General features: G+C 39.9%; 2 protein-coding genes across 2 annotated transcripts in view; both read right to left on the minus strand.

Annotated features, from left to right (window-relative positions):
• Nucleotides 1-3,530, minus strand: part of LOC132873063 (NHL repeat-containing protein 3-like) — a 31,295-nt gene extending 27,765 nt beyond the window's left edge. The window contains exon 1 of the mRNA XM_060908282.1: nt 3,378-3,530. Within this exon, the coding sequence (XP_060764265.1) occupies nt 3,378-3,470 (93 nt within the window). The 5' untranslated portion in view covers nt 3,471-3,530. The remainder of the gene's footprint in view (nt 1-3,377) is intronic.
• Nucleotides 3,531-3,673: 143 nt separating this feature from the next.
• The window catches only part of ilk (integrin-linked kinase), an 88,813-nt gene continuing 72,804 nt past the window's right edge, over nt 3,674-19,682 (minus strand). The window contains exons 7-13 of the mRNA XM_060909667.1: nt 10,522-10,607; nt 9,593-9,702; nt 9,095-9,222; nt 8,833-8,954; nt 7,112-7,211; nt 6,890-7,020; nt 3,674-5,264 (exon numbers count right to left, since the gene is read on the minus strand). Of these exons, the coding sequence (XP_060765650.1) occupies nt 5,115-5,264; nt 6,890-7,020; nt 7,112-7,211; nt 8,833-8,954; nt 9,095-9,222; nt 9,593-9,702; nt 10,522-10,607 (827 nt within the window). The 3' untranslated portion in view covers nt 3,674-5,114. The remainder of the gene's footprint in view (nt 5,265-6,889; nt 7,021-7,111; nt 7,212-8,832; nt 8,955-9,094; nt 9,223-9,592; nt 9,703-10,521; nt 10,608-19,682) is intronic.

Below are 19,682 nucleotides of genomic sequence, written 5' to 3' on the forward strand. Positions count from 1 at the left end.
CTGTAGTTGTAAGCTACCAGAAGATTCAAATTTGTATTTTATGCGCAATGTATGTAAAATGTGGTTTCACACTGATTGTGAAAACGTGGGTCATAAAACAGAAGCGCAGATCGAAAAAGATAAGAACTTGAAATGTATACAATGTCAGTTGAAGAAACGAAAAGGTGGAGGTAGGGGAAGAGGCAAGAAATTGTAAAATAGATGAATAAATAGTAGTTAAGTTATATGTTTTGACAATAAAACAACTAAACAATACATTTAGTTTTTCTTCTAACTTTATTTATCATACGTGACGGGACAGGTTCATCTAGAAAGGCGGGATGACTAATGGAAATACCGATTAATAAAATGGTGGACGTGACGGATGTCTCTGTGAAACTGGAACAAAAAAGGTAAGATCATACATTCTGTAAATAAATTTAACAAAAATGGTATTGCGGGACGGAATAGCATATAAAAACCTGGAAAGCAAATATAAGAAAATACGTGACACCACATTAAAATATGTGACGGTACTGTTCCGTCCCAGGTTATGGGAGACGTGGAATTCTGCATACAGTGGTGCTTGAAAGTTTGTGAACCCTTTAGAATTGTCTATATTTCTGCATAAATATGACCTAAAACATCATCAGATTTTCACGCAAGTCCTAAAAGTAGATAAAGAGAACCCAGTTAAACAAATGAGACAAAAATATTCTACTTGGTCATTTATTTATTGAGGAAAATGAGCCAATATTACATATCTCTGAGTGGCAAAAGTATGTGAACCTTTGCTTTCAGTATCTGGTGTGACCCCCTTGTGCAGCAATAACTGCAGCTGAACGTTTGGAGGAATTTTAGCCCGTTCCTCCGTACAGAACAGCTTCAACTCTGGGATGTTGGTGGGTTTCCTCACATGAACTGCTCGCTTCAGGTCCTTCCACAACATTTCGATTGGATTAAGGCCAGGACTTTGACTTGGCCATTCCAAAACATTAACTTTATTCTTCTTTAACTATTCTTTGGCAGAATGACTTGTGTGCTTAGGATCGTTGTCTTGCTGCATGACCCACCTTCTCTTGAGATTCAGTTCATGGACAGATTTCCTGACATTTTCCTTTAGAATTCACTGGTATAATTCAGAATTCATTGTTCCATCAATGATGGTAAGCCGTCCTGGCCCAGATGCAGCAAAACAGGCCCAAACCATGATACTACCACCACCATGTTTCCTCAGTTTATTTATTGAGGAAAATGATCTAATATTGCTCATCTGTGAGTGGCAAAAGTATGTGAACCTCTAGGATTAGCAGTGAATTTGAAGGTGAAATTAGAATCAGGTGTTTTCAATCAATGGGATAACAATCAGGTGTGAGTGGGCACCCTGTTTTATTTAAAGAACAGGGCTCTATCAAAGTCTGATCTTCACAACACACGTTTGTGGAAGTGTATCATGGCACGAACAAAGGAGATTTCTGAGGACCTTAGAAAAAGCGTTGTTGATGCTCATCAGGCTGGAAAAGGTTACAAAACCATCTCTCAAGAGTTTGGACTCCACCAATCCACAGTCAGACAGATTGTGTACAAATGGAGGAAATTCAAGACCATTGTTACCCTCCCCAGGAGTGGTTGACCAACAAAGATCACTCCAAGAGCAAGGCGTGTAATAGTTGGTGAGGTCACAAAGGACCCAAGGGTAACTTCTAAGCAACTGAAGGCCTCCCTCACATTGGCTAATGTTAATGTTCATGAGTCCACCATCAGGAGAACACTGAACAACAATGGTGTACATGGCAGGGTTGCAAGGAGAAAGCCACTGCTCTCCAAAAAGAACATTGCTGCTCATCTGCAGTTTGCTAAAGATCACATGGACAAGACAGAGGGCTATTGGAAAAATGTTTTGTGGATGGATGAGACCAAAATAGAACTTTTTGGTTTAAATGAGAGGCGTTAGCTATGTTTGGAGAAAGGAAAACACTGCATTCCAGCATAAGAACCTTGAAACATGGTGGTGGTAGTATCATGGTTTGAGCCAGGACGGCTTGCCATCATTGATGGAACAATGAATTCTGAATAATACCAGTGAATTCTAAAGGAAAATGTCAGGACATCTGTCCATGAACTGAATCTCAAGAGAAGGTGGGTCATGCAGCAAGACAACGACCCTAAGCACACAAATCGTTCTACCAAAGAATGGTTAAAGAAGAATAAAGTGAATGTTTTGGAATGGCCAAGTCAAAGTCCTGGCCTTAATCCAATCGAAATGTTGTGGAAGGACCTGAAGCGAGCAGTTCATGTGAGGAAACCCACCAACATCCCAGAGTTGAAGCTGTTCTGTATGGAGGAATGGGCTAAAATTCCTCCAAGCCGGTGTGCAGGACTGATCAGCAGTTACCGGAAACGTTTAGTTGCTGCACAAGAGGGTCACACCAGATACTGAAAACAAAGGTTCACATACTTTTGCCACTCAGAGATATGTAATATTGGATCATTTTCCTCAATAAATAAATGACCAAGTATAATATTTTTGTCTCATTTGTTTAACTGGGTTCTGTTTATCTACTTTTAGGACTTGTGTGAAAATCTGGTGTTGTTTTAGGTCATATTTATGCAGAAATATAGAAAATTCTAATGGGTTCACAAACTTTCAAGCACCACTGTATTTTAGCATGGTTAAGACTTAACTCATCCCAGTTTAACTGATGAAACATGTCAGATGTTAGGAAAATAGTGAAAAATCCACCTTGGTCTCACCAGCTGCCAAAACACAGCAAGGGTAAAAATCTCGAACATTAATAATAAGGATGGGATGTCGGAGCAGCACAGTGAGAAGCACTGCTGCCACACCGCTCCACAATCCCCAGTTCCATCCTACACTTGAGTTTGTGTGGAGTTCCATGAGTTTCCTCAGGGTTCTCCGGTTTCCTCCAACTGTCCAAAAACATCTAGGTGAATAAATGAATAAGGAAACTGGAAAACAGCAGCTCGGGATGTCTTGGGAAGCTGGATATCTCAACATGAACAGATAGTGTATGAAGGGTTGGATTTGTTCAGGTCGTTTAGAAGTGAATCAGTAAACAATGAATCATTTCGAGTGAAATGATCCGGCACTTTAAAGAATCGTTTTAAGTGATTCAGTTACCCAGGTACGTCATTACTAGCTAGAAAGCCGTCCTGCGCATGCGCAGTATGGATAGACTGCACCTTACAAGCATTGTCATATTTCCACACACAACTTAATTTCCTGATATTTAAAAGGAGTATTTTTTCTATATTACTAAATTGTTTAGCATTAACCAGTTATCTAGATGCCTGTTCTGCACCCAACAACCGGAATCAGGCTAGGACTAAACACCAAAGACAAATATCATTAAAAGGAATGAACAAAACGAACTTACGTGTGAATTTAAAGTGCTATACATCACAAACATTACGAGGAAGATGATAGCCATTGCTGAGCTAATGAAACACAACTGGCTTTTCTTTCTCATGTAGAAAACGTAGTTATGGTTAGCACACAAAACCGAGTAGCCCAGCAAACGCGCATCCGCTTCCTGTTATGGTCACGTGACAAGCGTCTTCACCACGAGATCTCAGAATGATTCATCAACAAGGAATAAGGAATTAAAAAAAAAAAAAAAAAGAGTAAACCTTCTTGAAAATGGTTTAAATAAGATCAGGCGTACAAATCGTGTTAAGCAAGGCCAAAACACTTTATTTGTTCTTGTTTTCTGTTCGGTTGTAAACTCCTGTTCACATGAAAAATATGTATATAAACCGCCCAAATGTCCAAAACAAGATCAACAAAAGGACACACATTTGATTCAAAGTATCAGCTGGAAATGAAGAACTAGCATGATAATTTAAAAGACACAGATCTCTTCCCCATAACTGCGGTTTACTTAAAGCTAGAGTAGAAACAACGTGTTACTGATCTAAAATATATTGTATTTTAAAATAATATGGGACATTTATGATCATTTTCTCTCTTAAACACTGAGCAGCTCACATTGGACAGTGAAAGCAGAAACAGTGCAGCTAGTGTATACATGTAGTGTTGGCGTGGCAAAAGTTCATAACAAAGCACTCATGGGTTACCAGATGCATCTCTCCATGTTCAAAACATATATATAGATATACAGACAGTAGAAAATTGCTTAGGAAGTTACATTTCAACACACAGCATGGACAATGAAAACTGAATAACAAACAGTTGATGAAATAGAGCAAAAGTCATGCATTCATAGCAGGGAAAAAAAAAAAAAAAAATGCAGCTTTCCTCCTGACCTGGACCAAAACATGAAATCCTCTTAAAATAACTGCAGTCATACATGAATAAAAAGTTCACTATGATGCTTTGGGAATTTCACTATTTTGTTAACTAGTTGCATGATAAGCTATTGGATGTTGCAAGTTTGTTTAGTAGATCTTAAAAAAAAAACAACAAAAAAAAACTTGGGTATGGTAGGAAACACTTTTTGCGCACAAATATTAAAATTAATGGGGAATAAAGATAACATGATTAAGTATTTGATCAAATACTTAATATTCATTGCATATATAATTCTCTTGCAGGGAGCTAGTACAGGAGTACTCCCTTTGCCACAACAGTTAAGAAATATACATAGCGCAGGCTTAAAAACTCCAATTTAAAGAAAGACTTCACAAGCACAGTTAATAATGCTGAAATATAGCCCCCAGGAAGGACAACGGTGATGAACAATGAAATTAAGGGACTAGTGGTTAGACGGTACATTGTAGTTGTTACAGTACATTCACTGTGTCACAAGCTTCTCATCACCAGCACGCTGATTTATGGCTATTAAGAGGCATTTAAATAATTCCATATTTATCTCCATAAACCCTTTACACAGAGCAGACGGACATACGCGATCATCCACCGATTGTGTATCACAAGGAACAGTACAAGAGAGATTGCGAGGAGAACACCAAACAGTCCAACATGTACAAAGTACAAGCATGCTTTCATTGCTGAAAGGTTAGTGACACAGAGCACTTTGGTGAAGGGTGGGTTTAAGGCAATACTGGTGCAATCAGCACATGAAGAGAGTGAAGAGGTTGTTGATGCACAGACTAAGTGGAGAAAGGTGTGTAGAGAGAACAGTCAGGGCTCTTTATTTGTCTTGCATTTTCTCCAGGATGGGCACAATCATGTCGAATTTGGGCCTCTTGGCAGGATCTTCGTTCATGCAGATTCTCATAAGTTTGCAGATGTGGGGTGAGATGCCAGGTGGGATGGTGGGACGCAGACCTTCTAGTGCCACCTGGAGGACAAATGAGTAAGGTGTGGATGAAAAATACATTTCAAATATGCTGTGGGTTAGAAACATCATGCAGAGATTTACATAAAAACAAGACGACGTGGTCATGACTATCCCCCGCCACGAGCATTTTATGAAGACCTCAACACTTATGCCCTTACAAGCCCATTGCTTTAATATGGACCTATGATGTCGTAAGTGCTAGGACATCTTCATAAAACGCTACCCAGCTCTTTTCAGTAGTACGAGCACTCAAAGTTTCATTGATGTAGCTTACGTAGTTTCTGAGAAAACTTCCAGATTGAGTCCGCGTGTACAAAGTCCAATAAGGGCCATAACAACTCTGAAGAAAATAATTAAATTGTAAAAGATTTCCGAACTCAACTTGGATCACGAATAGCAATACGAGCACGCAAAGTTTCATGGATGTAGTTTCTGAGAAAACTTGTCCAGGTTGAAACAGACGGATGGACTCCATTCCTACATCCCCCTGTGCACTTCATGGTGGGGGATAATAATTAAGAGACCAGAAAAACTGTTTACAACACTGAAATTTGAAAGGCAAAAACAATTATACTAGGGCCAAATATACTGTCATGAGAAATAAGAAAATACACCCTGCTTCAATTCTAGGTTTTCATTTATCAGGGCCTGAAAAACAATTGTATAATCCTTACCAAGTTCGATAAACAACCTCAACTGATAACTAAAACATAAAACATTCAACAATATGTACTTTTTGGGATAAAATGACTAATGTTAATCTTGTATAGCCTGGGCCCGCCCATCCTAAGTGAGACGCAACACGGGGGGCTGTTGCGAACTTAGTCTGGCAAGGCAAGCTATCTCCAGCTCTTCCAAGCTCCCGAAAAATCGGGAGCCAATCAACTTTGAGCATCTCCAACGGCCCTGGGTAGAGGCGTGTTCAAGGCAGTGACGTAGTAGAACTGCGACCGGAAGCCATAGATTGTTTACAGAATCTATGCCGGAAGCGCTTCATTCACTAGAAACATTACGAACATGGAGCAGCGGCAAGCCTTTGACACAGCGGTAGATGCTGTATTGAAAGCATTCAACGGGAAGTTCTCATTGAAAACGGAGCAAAGAGCAGCCCTGGAGGTATTTATCTTCTTCCTGTTACTCAAGCAGTTTCCGTCGCGTCACATACGTCAGAGAAACGAGTGATGTGATTGGTTTAAGCTTCGTCACAGCCTTTTCTGGCTTCGACCAATAGCAAACTGAGGCATTTCAGGGAGGCGGGTCAACCACACGCTTTGGGAAACGGTTGGGCTTAATAGCTTTGCCAGACCAATGCTCGCAGAGCTTTGAAGTTGCGTTAGCCAGACTAAATCTTGTATAGAAGAAAAGGAAAATAAGGTTGAATATCTTTTTAGCCAACAATGTATACAAAGCCTTTAAAAAGTGCTCATTACCAATCTTTGTCAAAACTGAAAGTATTGTTCCTGTTCTGTTAAATTTTTTTTTATTATGAATAAATATTAACTACACCCCATTAATCAATCAATTTATTGCACAGAGAGCAACCTTATCTCTCAATATTAACAGTATATTCCGCAACAATTAATTACTGAAAATTCACATACCACCCCCAGCCTCCACTCTCTTACCTTCATGCCAATCTCCATATTGGAGAGATCAGCGAATGGTACCTCTCTGGTGACCAGTTCCCACAGCAGCACAGCAAAGCTCCACATGTCTGCAGAACGCCTGTTAATTTCCTCTGGCTTCTTCTGCAGAGCTGATGGGCGAACATGGAAAAAGGACACTAGGTAAACAAACAAACAAACAAACAAAAAGCTTAAAGAACGAGCCTAGTGAAAGGGAGGTACCTTCAGGGGCCATCCATGCTGGAGAATACATCCTGCCGGGACACTGGAAGGAGAACTTCACATCTGCCATGCTTATCCTGGCTGTCATGTCCTCATCTATCTGTTCATGGCATCAATGGGGGAAAAAAAAAATTAAAAAGATATAAAGCATTGGGATGCAAGAAGTAGTAGCTTGGCTGGTACATTAGAAAGGAAAGGAAAAAAGATCAGGGATTTTAAATGTCCAGTAGGAGAGGCAGCTACTACTAGACATTTAACCGCGAGTTGGCCTAGTGGTTAGCGTGTCCGCCTCTCGATCAGGAGATCGTGAGTTCTACTCATGGTCAGGTCATACCAAAGACCATCTGCTGCAATACAGATGCGAGTGGGGAGTCAAACTCTCGCCGTTACCAGAGGACTAGCTCCCCACTGTAACCCTAGCTTATGGAAACGGAGATTGGCGCCGCCCTATGCGCCACATGGCGTAAGAAGGGACTTTTGAGTAGAGGCAACTGGACTTGTGTTATACACCGATCAGGCATAACATTGATTATCTTGTTACAGTGGCACCTGTCATGGGGTGGGACATATGAGGCAGCAATTGAACAGTCAGTTCTTGAAGTTGAGGTGTTGGAAGCAGGAAAAATGGGCAAGCATAAGGATCTGATGCCCCTTTTCCACCAAAGCAGTTCCAGGGCTGGTTCGGGGCCAGTGCTTAGTTTGGAACCGGGTTTTCTGTTTCCACTGACAAAGAACTGGCTCTGGGGCCAGAAAAACCGGTTCCAGGCTAGCACCAACTCTCTGCTGGGCCAGAGGAAAGAACCGCTTACGTCGGGGGGGAGTTGTTAAGACCAACAACAATAACAAGACCACGAAAGATCGCCATTTTTAAGCGACGATAAGCCGCAGCTGTACAAACGCGAAGTCATCCATTATTATTATTATTATTGTTGTTGTTGCTGCTGCTGCTTCCGTGTTGTTTTTGCTTCGATATTCGCGCCAAGGTTTATGCAAATGTAGCGACGTAACTGATGTATACAGCGATGTAATGACGTCGCTCCGCGAGCTATGGAAAAGCAAACTGGTTCTCAGCTGGCTCGCAAGTTGAACAAGTTGTGAACCAGCACCAGCCCCGAACCGGCCCTGGAACTGATTTGGTGGAAAAGGGGTATCAGTGACTTTATCAAGGGTCAAATTGTGATGGCTAGATGACCGGGTCTGAGCATCTCCAAAATGGTACGCAGTGGTCCAAAGAACAACCGGTGAACCGGCGACAGGGCCATGGGTGTCGAATGCTCATTGATTTGCATGGGGCATGAAGGCGAGCCCATATGGTCCAACCCCACAGAAGAGCTACTGTAGCACAAACTGCTTAAAAAAAAAGTTAGTGTTGGCTAAAACAGAAAGGTGTCAGAATTCACTTTTATATCCCTAATATATCCCACCCTTTGCCATTGTAAGGAGAGAATCAAATGTGATTCATTTCACCTGTCAGTATTCATCATGTTATGGCTGATCAGTGTAATACTGGACAGCCCGACTTGCTACTAGACAGAAAGTGTTAGAAGGGAAAAAAAAAAAATCAAATCAAAACTAGATGGCGAGACAAACTCACTGGTTCTCTTTGTACATTTCAATACTATAGTATACACTTCCTGATTTGTGATCCTGCAGACTTCATCAAATATACTGGCACTATTAAGACCAAGAAATGATTTGTTCTGTGTAGATTTCATGCTTACCATGACACTCTTGCTGTTGAGATAGTGACGTGGAATCATGGGCTCCAGTGTGTGAAGGAAGGCCATCCCACATGCAATATCCAGCGCAAACTTCACTGCCTGCATCTGATCCACCACAAAGTCTAAAAAGTGAGAGCAAAAACTGATCAGAAGTCATCATCTTTCCTCTAACAGAGCTTCCAAAAAAAAAAAAAAAAGCTTGATTTTTTTTTCACTGGACTGTCTGTATTCAGATTGTGCGTGCTTGAAAAATTTCACTCACTGGTGCCCTCATGGAGCACGTTGTAAAGGGAGCCATATGGCATCCAGTGTGTGATGATGATGGGGTGGGGAGCAGGGGGTGACTGACACGCCCCCAACATGGGCAACACGTTGGGATGGGAGAAGATTCTACAGCGGGGCAACACACACACGACACAGCTTGCAGACAAACATTTAAAAGCAAGTTTGCTTGATAAAGCTCAAGTATCAATATCAGCTTTCTATATGGAGGCCAGAAATGGGAGAAATGACAAAATATATACGAAAACAAAATGGGAGGGCTTTGTATAGCACTGTAATCCTTATTATTAATACCCGTCCATTTTGAACACTTGCTACACATAATATAGGTTTACCTGGAATGACCTATAAGCAAATATTAAACATTTAAGACCTTTAAAAGCTCCTCCTTTACATCATCTGAAAATAGACTTGATTTGTGCACTTCCCCCTTCCTCCTATAGATGCTGCAGATTACCTAGAAAAAGTATACGTGTACCTCAGCTTGGGGTATTCCTCATTAAAGTCCCGACTCTTTCTGGTTGTCCAATCCCGAACATGGAGCACCTTGACCACAATTTCTGTCCCTTGCCAGCGGCCTTTCCACAACTACCACCGAGAGAGTAAAGCAACAAAAATTCTGAAAAAAGTCAGATTCTTTGGCTTTGACATTTTAAAACAAGAATGCTCTGAGAGCACAAATATCCCCCGCTGGCAACTTTGCCATAACTCTGGTAAAACGTGACTGAATTGAACGAAACTACAATATGCATATTACCGACATATAACAAAGAATCCTGTCAAGTTTCGTGAAGGGGTTGATTTCAGAAGGTGAGCACCCTTCCCGGGACAGACATCGCCATGACATAATCCCCCTTCGGGCCTTTTGGCCAGCGGGGGATAAAAATTGCGAGGGAAGTTGATTTCAGAAAGCAAGCACACCTTGATGAAATTGTCAAAGTACAAGGCTGTTAGTCAAGGGCTGTAACTCTGGTAAAATGTGACCAAATTGAACAAAATAATAATATGCATAATACTGACATATAAACAATGCCTTTTGCCAAGTTTGGTGAAATTCCTCCACAAATTGTGAGAGGAGTTGATTTCAGAAGGAAAACACACGCTCATGAAATTGTCAAAGCATAATTTTGTTCATCAAGGGCTGTAACTCTGGTAAAATGTGACCCAATTTAATGGAACTGCAATATGCGTATTACCGACATATAACAAAGAATCCTGTTTCGTGAAATTCCTCCAAAAGTGTGAGAGGAGTTGATTTCAGAAGGTGAGCACCCTTCCCAGGATGGATGGATGGATGGACGGAGCCACGACATAATCCCCTTTTGGGTTTTTCAAGCCAGTGGGGGATAAAAAAGCCAAAGAATCAAAATACAAAAGGTAAGGTTTAGAACAGAGAAATGGGCTCACCTCTCCAGAGTGATTTTCATTGATTTTGGCCATAAACGAGAGCTGTTTGTAGTCTATGCCGGCATGTTTGTTTAGTGTGCCATTGCCTACAGAATTCAAACAAACAAACAAAAGCAAGATTATTAAACATGAAACAAAGTTATGGTATTATACTGTAGCTGTCTTATAGCACCTATAGATGACATTTCAGCAATCATACGTTCATGGCAAACACTGTGCGACATGGATCTAATAAACTTGGGTATGACATTAAGTTTCATGTACAACCCCGATTCCAAAAAAGTTGGGACAAAGTACAAATTGTAAATAAAAACGGAATGCAATGATGTGGAAGTTTCAAAATTCCATATTTTATTCAGAATAGAACATAGATGACATATCAAATGTTTAAACTGAGAAAATGTATCATTTAAAGAGAAAAATTAGGTGATTTTAAATTTCATAACAACACATCTCAAAAAAAGTTGGGACAAGGCCATGTTTCCCACTGTGAGACATCCCCTTTTCTCTTTACAACAGTCTGTAAACGTCTGGGGACTGAGGAGACAAGTTGCTCAAGTTTAGGGATAGGAATGTTAACCCATTCTTGTCTAATGTAGGATTCTAGTTGCTCAACTGTCTTAGGTCTTTTTTGTCGTATCTTCCGTTTTATGATGCGCCAAATGTTTTCTATGGGTGAAAGATCTGGACTGCAGGCTGGCCAGTTCAGTACCCGGACCCTTCTTCTACGCAGCCATGATGCTGTAATTGATGCAGTATGTGGTTTGGCATTGTCATGTTGGAAAATGCAAGGTCTTCCCTGAAAGAGACGTCGTCTGGATGAGAGCATATGTTGCTCTAGAACCTGGATATACCTTTCAGCATTGATGGTGTCTTTCCAGATGTGTAAGCTGCCCATGCCACACGCACTAATGCAACCCCATACCATCAGAGATGCAGGCTTCTGAACTGAGCGCTGATGACAACTTGGGTCGTCCTTCTCCTCTTTAGTCCGAATGACACGGTGTCCCTGATTTCCATAAAGAACTTCAAATTTTGATTCGTCTGACCACAGAACAGTTTTCCACTTTGCCACAGTCCATTTTAAACGAGCCTTGGCCCAGAGATGATGTCTGCGCTTCTGGATCATGTTTAGATACGGCTTCTTCTTTGAACTATAGAGTTTTAGCTGGCAACGGCGGATGGTACGGTGAATTGTGTTCACAGATAATGTTCTCTGGAAATATTCCTGAGCCCATTTTGTGATTTCCAATACAGAAGCATGCCTGTATGTGATGCAGTGCCGTCTAAGGGCCCGAAGATCACGGGCACCCAGTATGGTTTTCCGGCCTTGACCCTTATGCACAGAGATTCTTCCAGATTCTCTGAATCTTTTGATGATATGTTCAAACTCTTTGCAATTTTACACTGTCGAACTCCTTTCTGATATTGCTCCACTATTTGTCGGCGCAGAATTAGTGGGATTGGTGATCCTCTTCCCATCTTTACTTCTGAGAGCCGCTGCCACTCCAAGATGCTCTTTTTATACCCAGTCATGTTAATGACCTATTGCCAATTGACCTAATGAGTTGCAATTTGGTCCTCCAGCTGTTCCTTTTTTGTACCTAACTTTTCCAGCCTCTTATTGCCCCTGTCCCAACTTTTTTGAGATGTGTTGCTGTCATGAAATTTCAAAAGAGCCAATATTTGGCATGAAATTTCAAAATGTCTCACTTTCGACATTTGATATGTTGTCTATGTTCTATTGTGAATACAAGATCAGTTTTTGAGATTTGTAAATTATTGCATTCTGTTTTTATTTACAACTTGTACTTTGTCCCAACTTTTTTGGAATCGGGGTTGTATATGGACTGTACGATGAGAACACCTACTGAAATGTTGGCTACAAAGCAAGTCAATATACAAGAATGTGCTGATCAGTGGGTCATTTCAAGCTGCATTTCTATTGGTTGTTTAGCAGACTCATGTTGTAGCAGCAATCGCATTGTGAGATAGTCAAGCTAAATTTCTGACACCGTCAGAGTTTTGTCCCAGGCTATCTTTGGTCGCAAGACCGTGACGACGGTCATCTTTGAACCTCTCACACAGGGCAACATAGGACCACAGATTTAGAGCCATGACCAAAAGATATTGGCATGTTACTTTCATGCTGGTCTTCTTTTGTCTGGGACAGCCCAAAATCACTCCATGTATGCCAACCTTTAGGAAATAAGCTTCCATTTAAAAAAAAAAAAAAAGCCTCAGAAGCTTTCAGTAATATTGCATGTATAAAAAGTGCTTAGACTGGCTATACATTTTTTTTTTAAATCATTATGGGTTGTTTTACAATCAGGGTACACAAGCTAAAAATCACATTTAACACTTATTATCTTCAATATCAAAAGGCTTGACTAAATAAACTTGGTTGTTTATTGTAGCCCTGTGATAGCTCTATTTACCATGCAAAAAAAATTTGGTGATAACGTTATTTTTGGTGAATGTATGGCAATGTGTGTCATATTTAGCAAAATTCTCATGTCATTTAGAAAAAGTGCTTTTTTGACCACAGGTAGCTCCAAAAGGGATGCACTTAAATCATTCTTTATACCAGAAAACAAATATTTGGTTCCATATCACTGGAAACATAGTTAAGTTTTAATGTTGAATGCCAGTAAGTTTTCAGACTATTTTGATCAAATTAGTATGTAATTGTGTCAAAAATGTCCTCTCCGAGACAGCTAATTTTTCAATATAAAATAACATATCTAAAATGATTATTTTCATCCTAAAATGTGGTCAAGATATTGGGACATAAATATTAGAGACAACTAACACAAAGCTTACAGCCTTATATTTAAAAGCACTATGGAAGTAGTGGATTCTGAATTGTCAAAAAAAAAAAAAAGTCCTCTCCGAGAATCACTTCATTTGTTTCTCCCAGCCCTGCTTAAAGCTACACTTAGTCTTGTTATAATACAAACTATTACACATGCTTATGTTCATATGTGTATTAATTTCCAAAAGTGCAGACTTATAGTTTTTTTTTTTAAATTTGAATTTTGGACCCCTGTGACACAAACTTTGTACCCTGATTGTAAAACAACCCTTAACAATACATTGATTTTAGACCTCTTACACCGAGATCACATTTAAGTGCACAAAGGGAAGAATCCCAAGGAACACACTCCACATACAGTGCCTCCTAAATACATTCAGTACCGATCAAAAGTTTGGACACCTGCTAATTCAATGGTTCTCTTTTTCTTTATTAATTAAAAGACACTTCATGTCAAAGTAATAATGATGGATGTCGTTTCTCTTTACTTAGTCGAGCGGTTCTTGACATCATATGGATTACTACAGTTGTGGAATAGGGCTATTTACTGTATGCTTATTATTTACTACTGGATCTCAAAACATATTAAAGTGGCATGAAATTGCACTAATTAACTTTTGACGAGGCACTCCTGTTAATAGGAAAGCATTTCAGGTGAATACCTGATGAAGCTAGTTAAGATAATGCCAACAGTGCACAAAGCGTCATCAAGGTCAATGCTGGCTACTTTAAGAGTCCAAAATATGAAACATTTTTTGTACAACATAATTCCATTTATCACATGACCTGTAATGGACCTGCACACGCTCTTAATAAAACCATTTGTGGCGGATTTCAAGTGACTGGGCAGATACGGACTTTTGAACCCGGTCCGGAAAAAGCCGTATGCGGCCCTGGACCCGTTTCTCACACTTCTGTCATATTCATTTTGCTCTGAATTGTTGCTTTGAAAAATGAGCGACACAACTAAGCACAGTGAAAGTGAACTTTATTCTTCTTAAAGAATTTTATTAAAATAATTTTCTTCAAAAAAAAACCAACCAACCAAACAAACAAACAAAAAAAATCAATCAATCAATACCGGCGCCACCAGTCAAGGCATTTGGTTTGTTGCCTTTTCCATTTTTTCTGAGGTCTCTGCGCTTGGATTCTAGGACTTCCCTGGAATTTTTAAAATCCTCATCTTTCAGGATGCTTATCTTACTGTTGTTGCTAAGGTAGTGTTGAATACTTTGCGAAAAGGAAGACAAAAAAAGTGTCAGGTTTGTAGTCTAAATTTCCTTTTTTCTTCGTTTGTATACAGAAACTACATAGCAAGCTGTCTAGTTCCTTAGAGGGGATGACTTATGCATGGGTGCAAGTATAAAATTTTCAAAAACCTGACAAGTCTGACAGTCAGATGCGCATGGCGCAGCCATGGGGGGGTGTTTACAAAGGGGGGTGAGCCCTCCTTAGGGCTCGAAAAAAAATTTTAAGTTAAAATGGTCATCTCTCATGCAAACATTTATAATATTAATAGTTATATGATTTGCATATTCACATCAAATGTTTAATACATTTCATCAGTTCATCTGAAATAATATTTCAAGTACAAGTCTTGATATTTCAAAACATCTAGCAACTACTAATTTAAATGTTGAAACAACCATTTTTAATATGCTTTTGCTGTGATACCTTTTTTACAGTATATACACAGCTTGAGTTAAAATAAGGGGCCACATGTCTTGATATCCTCAGAAACTCCTGGATTTTAGCAAACAAGATTCAGCTTTTTCCATATACAAAAATATCTATATTTTATAATCCATTACTGACTACAAATGAGTTTTCAGCCTAACAACCACATTAGAACAGATGATATAAAAAAAAAAAAAAGCTAACAAACTTATTTCAAGACCTAGCCTGGGCCCGCCCATCCTAAGCATGACGCAACACGAGGGCCTGTTGCGAGCTTAGTCTGGCCAGGCAAGCTATCTACAGCTCTTCCAAGCTCCTGAAAAATCGGGAACCAATCAACTTTGAGCATCTCCAATGGCCCTGGGTAGAGGCGTGTTCAAGGCACTGACGTAGTAGAACTGCGACCGGAAGCCATAGATTGTTTACAGAATCTATGCTGGAAGCGCTTCATTCACGAATGCTGTATTGAAAGCATTCAACGGGAAGTTCTCATTGAAAACGGAGCAAAGAGCAGCCCTGGAGGTATTTATTGAAAGGAAGGACGTTTTCGCCTTGCTTCCGACCGGCTTCAGTAAGAGTTTAATAATAGGATGTCTATGGTTTAATCTACCAGTTAGCCCCGTTGCGTCACATACGTCAGAGGAAAGAGTGATGTGATTGGTTTAAGCTTCGTCACAGCCTTTTTTGGCTTCGACCAGTAGCAAACAGGCATTTCAGGGAGGCGGGTCAACCACGGGCTCTGGGAAACGGTTGGGCTTAATATCTTGGCCAGACCAATAGCTCGTAGAGCTTTGCAGTCGCGTTAGCCAGACTATTCAAGACCTACCTTTTATTTAATAATTGAAAGGTAATCAAATGTCAAAAAAAAAAGTTTATAAAAGCAGATACTTGTGATGAATAATTTCAATTCTAGAAGAAAGCACATTGCATTTGCACATCACACAATATCAGATGACAATTTAAATCACCAATAAATGTTTTGAATTCACTTATTACTACATAGCCAGGGCTCCACGTTAACTTTGAGACATGGTTGCCCATTTAGGCAACCATTTGTAGAAATCTGGTTGCCCGAACTCAGAACATGGTTGCCCAAATATCACATACTTTTTCCTTTGAATATGTAGAAATCTGGTTGCCCGAACTCTGAATACCAGCTGGGAATAACAGTTCTTTGCCTTTTCACCTCATACAGTTTCTTTGAATCCACTGATGAGCTTGATTGAGTTTTCTTTTTCTTCTCTTCCTTGTCTTTGTTTATTTTAAAACCAAATTTCTCCAAACCAGACATAATGCCAAAGTTTGTGACTTTGTTTATTTTATTTTTTTATTATTCAACCTTCTCAGACACTGTCTGTATCAACAAGCATTGACACGAGCACCCCGTGCGAGTAATGCGGTAATTAGTCATGTAGTGAAGGACATACCAATAGACAGTCCCCCCAGGATTCCGCGGGCCTTTTTTGTGATTGTTGTGGGCTAAAATGTCTGATGTTGCGGGGGGGGTGTTTCCAAAAAATTGCAATGAAAGTTGCGGTGTTTTTTTAGGTTTTTGTTGCGATTACATTGCAGGAGGAAGTGAAAGTTGCGAGAAACTGTTGCGATTTTCTCTTTTTGTGATTAAAATTGATATGTTAAATATTAAGTTATTACTGAAAAACTATTGATTAAAAAAACAAAAAGACACTGAGAAATGGTCCTATAAACAACTTTACCAATATAAAAGATTACCAGGACTACAAAAATGCAGAAAAATAGGCTTTACTTATCCAAATGCACCTGTTGGTTCAAAAGTTAAAGTGCAGAGAACCTCACAGCACAACATGAAGTTACCTTAAAATATAATATAAATGCCTCAGCTTTCATGTAAGAAAAAAAAAAACTATTAATACTAGTACTGTGTGCAGGCAGTCTCTCCTGAAGACTAAATTAAACAATAATTATAAACTAATAAAATAAATGGCTCAGGCTTCATAGAAGAAAAAAAACAATTTGAACAGAATCTCACAGTATGATGCTGAAGCTGCCTAAACAATGGAAAATAAAATACCATTTTGGCAAAAATGTTGGCATCCATTAATTTCTTGTGTTAAGTAAAAAAATAAAGTGCACACAGTCCTTCACTGTAAACATAACACTTTCAGTAACAGAATTTAAGTCTACATAAACACTGACTCGCACATGCCGCTTCTCTTGAACGGAAACACGGAAGTAAGCAGTGTTGCCAGATACTGCTGACATTTCCCAGCCCAAAATATGTTCAAAACCCCCCAAAATGCACTTGAAACCGCCCAATCTGGCAACACTGGAAGTAAGGCGGAAGGTAGTTTGTCAATGTCACCTCAAGACGACGCCAACGATTGGTCAAATTTGTGGGAAAGTTGCGGTGATTGGATATAATTGCAACACCGCCCTGAATTCACGGGGATTGGTTGAATTTGCATTGAAGTTGCAAATCGCAACATCGCAAAATCCTGGAGGGTCTGAATAGAACACTGAATATGCACTACGCGATAATTATTAGCAACGGGAAACTGCATTGCGAGCCCGCGATGTGCAAATGTGAATTCCACTAGTTGTTGAACATCCTGTAATGATAACATGGACGCGGTCTTTCCGAGTCAAACAATCGCAAATCGTGATGGAATTTCATCATGATATGAATGAAGAAACATCGTTTTTCACGCAAGTTGACATATTTGGGTAGTTGCCTGATCGGGCAAGCATTTGTGAGAGTCTGGTTGTCCGAATCTATTGAATGGTTGCCCCGGGCAATCGGGCTACTGTTAATGTCGAGCCCTGATAGCACAAAAGTCAGAAAAGTGATTAGTCTCATCGGCGTGACTTAAGTCCCTTCTTCCCGCTGGAGCCGTACTTGATAGTCTTTGAACAGCAGTCACAATACGCAACTCCCGGGACGTCCGGTTTTCTCAGCCATATTCCCCATTTGTCACCGTTTTTGTCACACTCGCTTAACCATTCCTATCTCCATTTATTTCTAGACGTCTTTTCTAATTCTTTTGTATTGGAGCCTTCCGATAAAAACTTCATTTTGACATATTTTGATCAGCAACCAGAAGCAAAGCACTTGGATCTGTCGCAAGGGAGGGAAGCGAAATAAGGCTCATTACAAAAGCTGAAGTTTCATTGGACAGCAGTTAACAGTGAGCCAATCAAAATCACCGTTCTAACTTGCACCAAAAGAAACTGCGACTCATGGGAATAGCTGTGTTGATTTGGTCGAACAACGTGCTACGTGCATGAAACATATCACACATGTATAACACTGTGAAACAACGGGCTAGTCAGGACCGCTCGTCGGTGAGCGGCGTGTGTGGCGAAGACGAGATGAAAAGATTTGTCTCGTGCAGAGACTGTCCCGCGGTAACCCAGTAATACGCTGAGAGTGAGGCAGTGAGAGGGCCACCCCGCCCCCCGAAAAAATGACTTTCAGAACCGATAAAACCGGAGCTTCCGGCACATGCCGGAAAACTTGCACTCATGCTTATGTCTCTTTCCTCCTCAAGTTCAGCAAGAAAGCTTTTGAAAATGGTCATGTCGTACTTTTTTTTTTAAACTGTGTTTTGTTCTTGTTGTCCTTGTATAAACAAGTGAATTTCTTCACTCGAGAGTACCTTTTTTTCCCCCATTTTCTTCAACAATTTCAGCTTGTTCAATTAGGTCCGTGTCTGATAAATCATCTAGATAATAAAATTCACCATCACTGTGCTCAGTTGAGTCATTTTTCGCACACTGTTGTTCAATATTTTTCACTGTGTATGTTAGTTCAAAAAGGTCATGTGATAAAAACGCTTATTGACTGAGTTGGGTCGGGACGGACGGGAAAATACTTGGCTCTTGGTCATTTGTATGGACTTCGTTGCGCTCTGTCTGTACGGCATGCCCTCAAGCCAGATATTTTCCCGGCCAGCTCTCCTACTCAGTCAATAAGTACATATATTCCATGTGTTATTTCAGTTTATGTCCTCAGTATTATTCTACAATGTTTAAAAAAAAAAAAAAAGCCAAAATACAGAAAACCTGTGAATGAGTACCGTATTTTCTGGACTATAGAGCGCACCTGTATATAAGCCGCATCCGCTCTATTTTTAAAAATTTTTTTTTAAAAAAGATATACAAGCCGCACCGGGCTATAAGCCGCAGATATCCATGTTGAAAAATTAGATATTTACTGCATGTACAGAACGATTTTGTACTGTAAATGTACATGTATGTACCTGAACAGATTCTTTCCGAACAGTGCCTTTTAACACGGCAGCAACTTTGCTGATTAAAACGGAACAGAACCAAGAGAAAATAACCGGTATTTATTTACCTTCATTTCTCCTGTGTTTGAAACCACAAGTCACTTTAATCATCTTCGCTGGATTTGAAAATAATTACCAGTTAGTAATTTGTCGTGCGTGTTCTATCTGCTAAAGATCTGCTAATTCTTCTTTGCATTGATTTTTCGTCTATCTTATTTTTGATTCTACTTCCGGTTAGAGCGCCCCTAGCGGTGGAAGAAAAATCCACAGAATAGCCGCACCTTTGCATAAGCCGCATGGTTCAAAACCTAGGAAAAAAGTAGCGGCTTATAGTCCAGAAAATACGGTAGGTGTGTCCAAAATGTTTGACTGGTACTGTATTTTCCACGTTTTTCACACAG

This window comes from Neoarius graeffei, chromosome 25 (assembly GCF_027579695.1).
Source record: "Neoarius graeffei isolate fNeoGra1 chromosome 25, fNeoGra1.pri, whole genome shotgun sequence".
In the NCBI taxonomy this organism is placed as follows: Eukaryota; Metazoa; Chordata; class Actinopteri; order Siluriformes; family Ariidae; genus Neoarius; species Neoarius graeffei.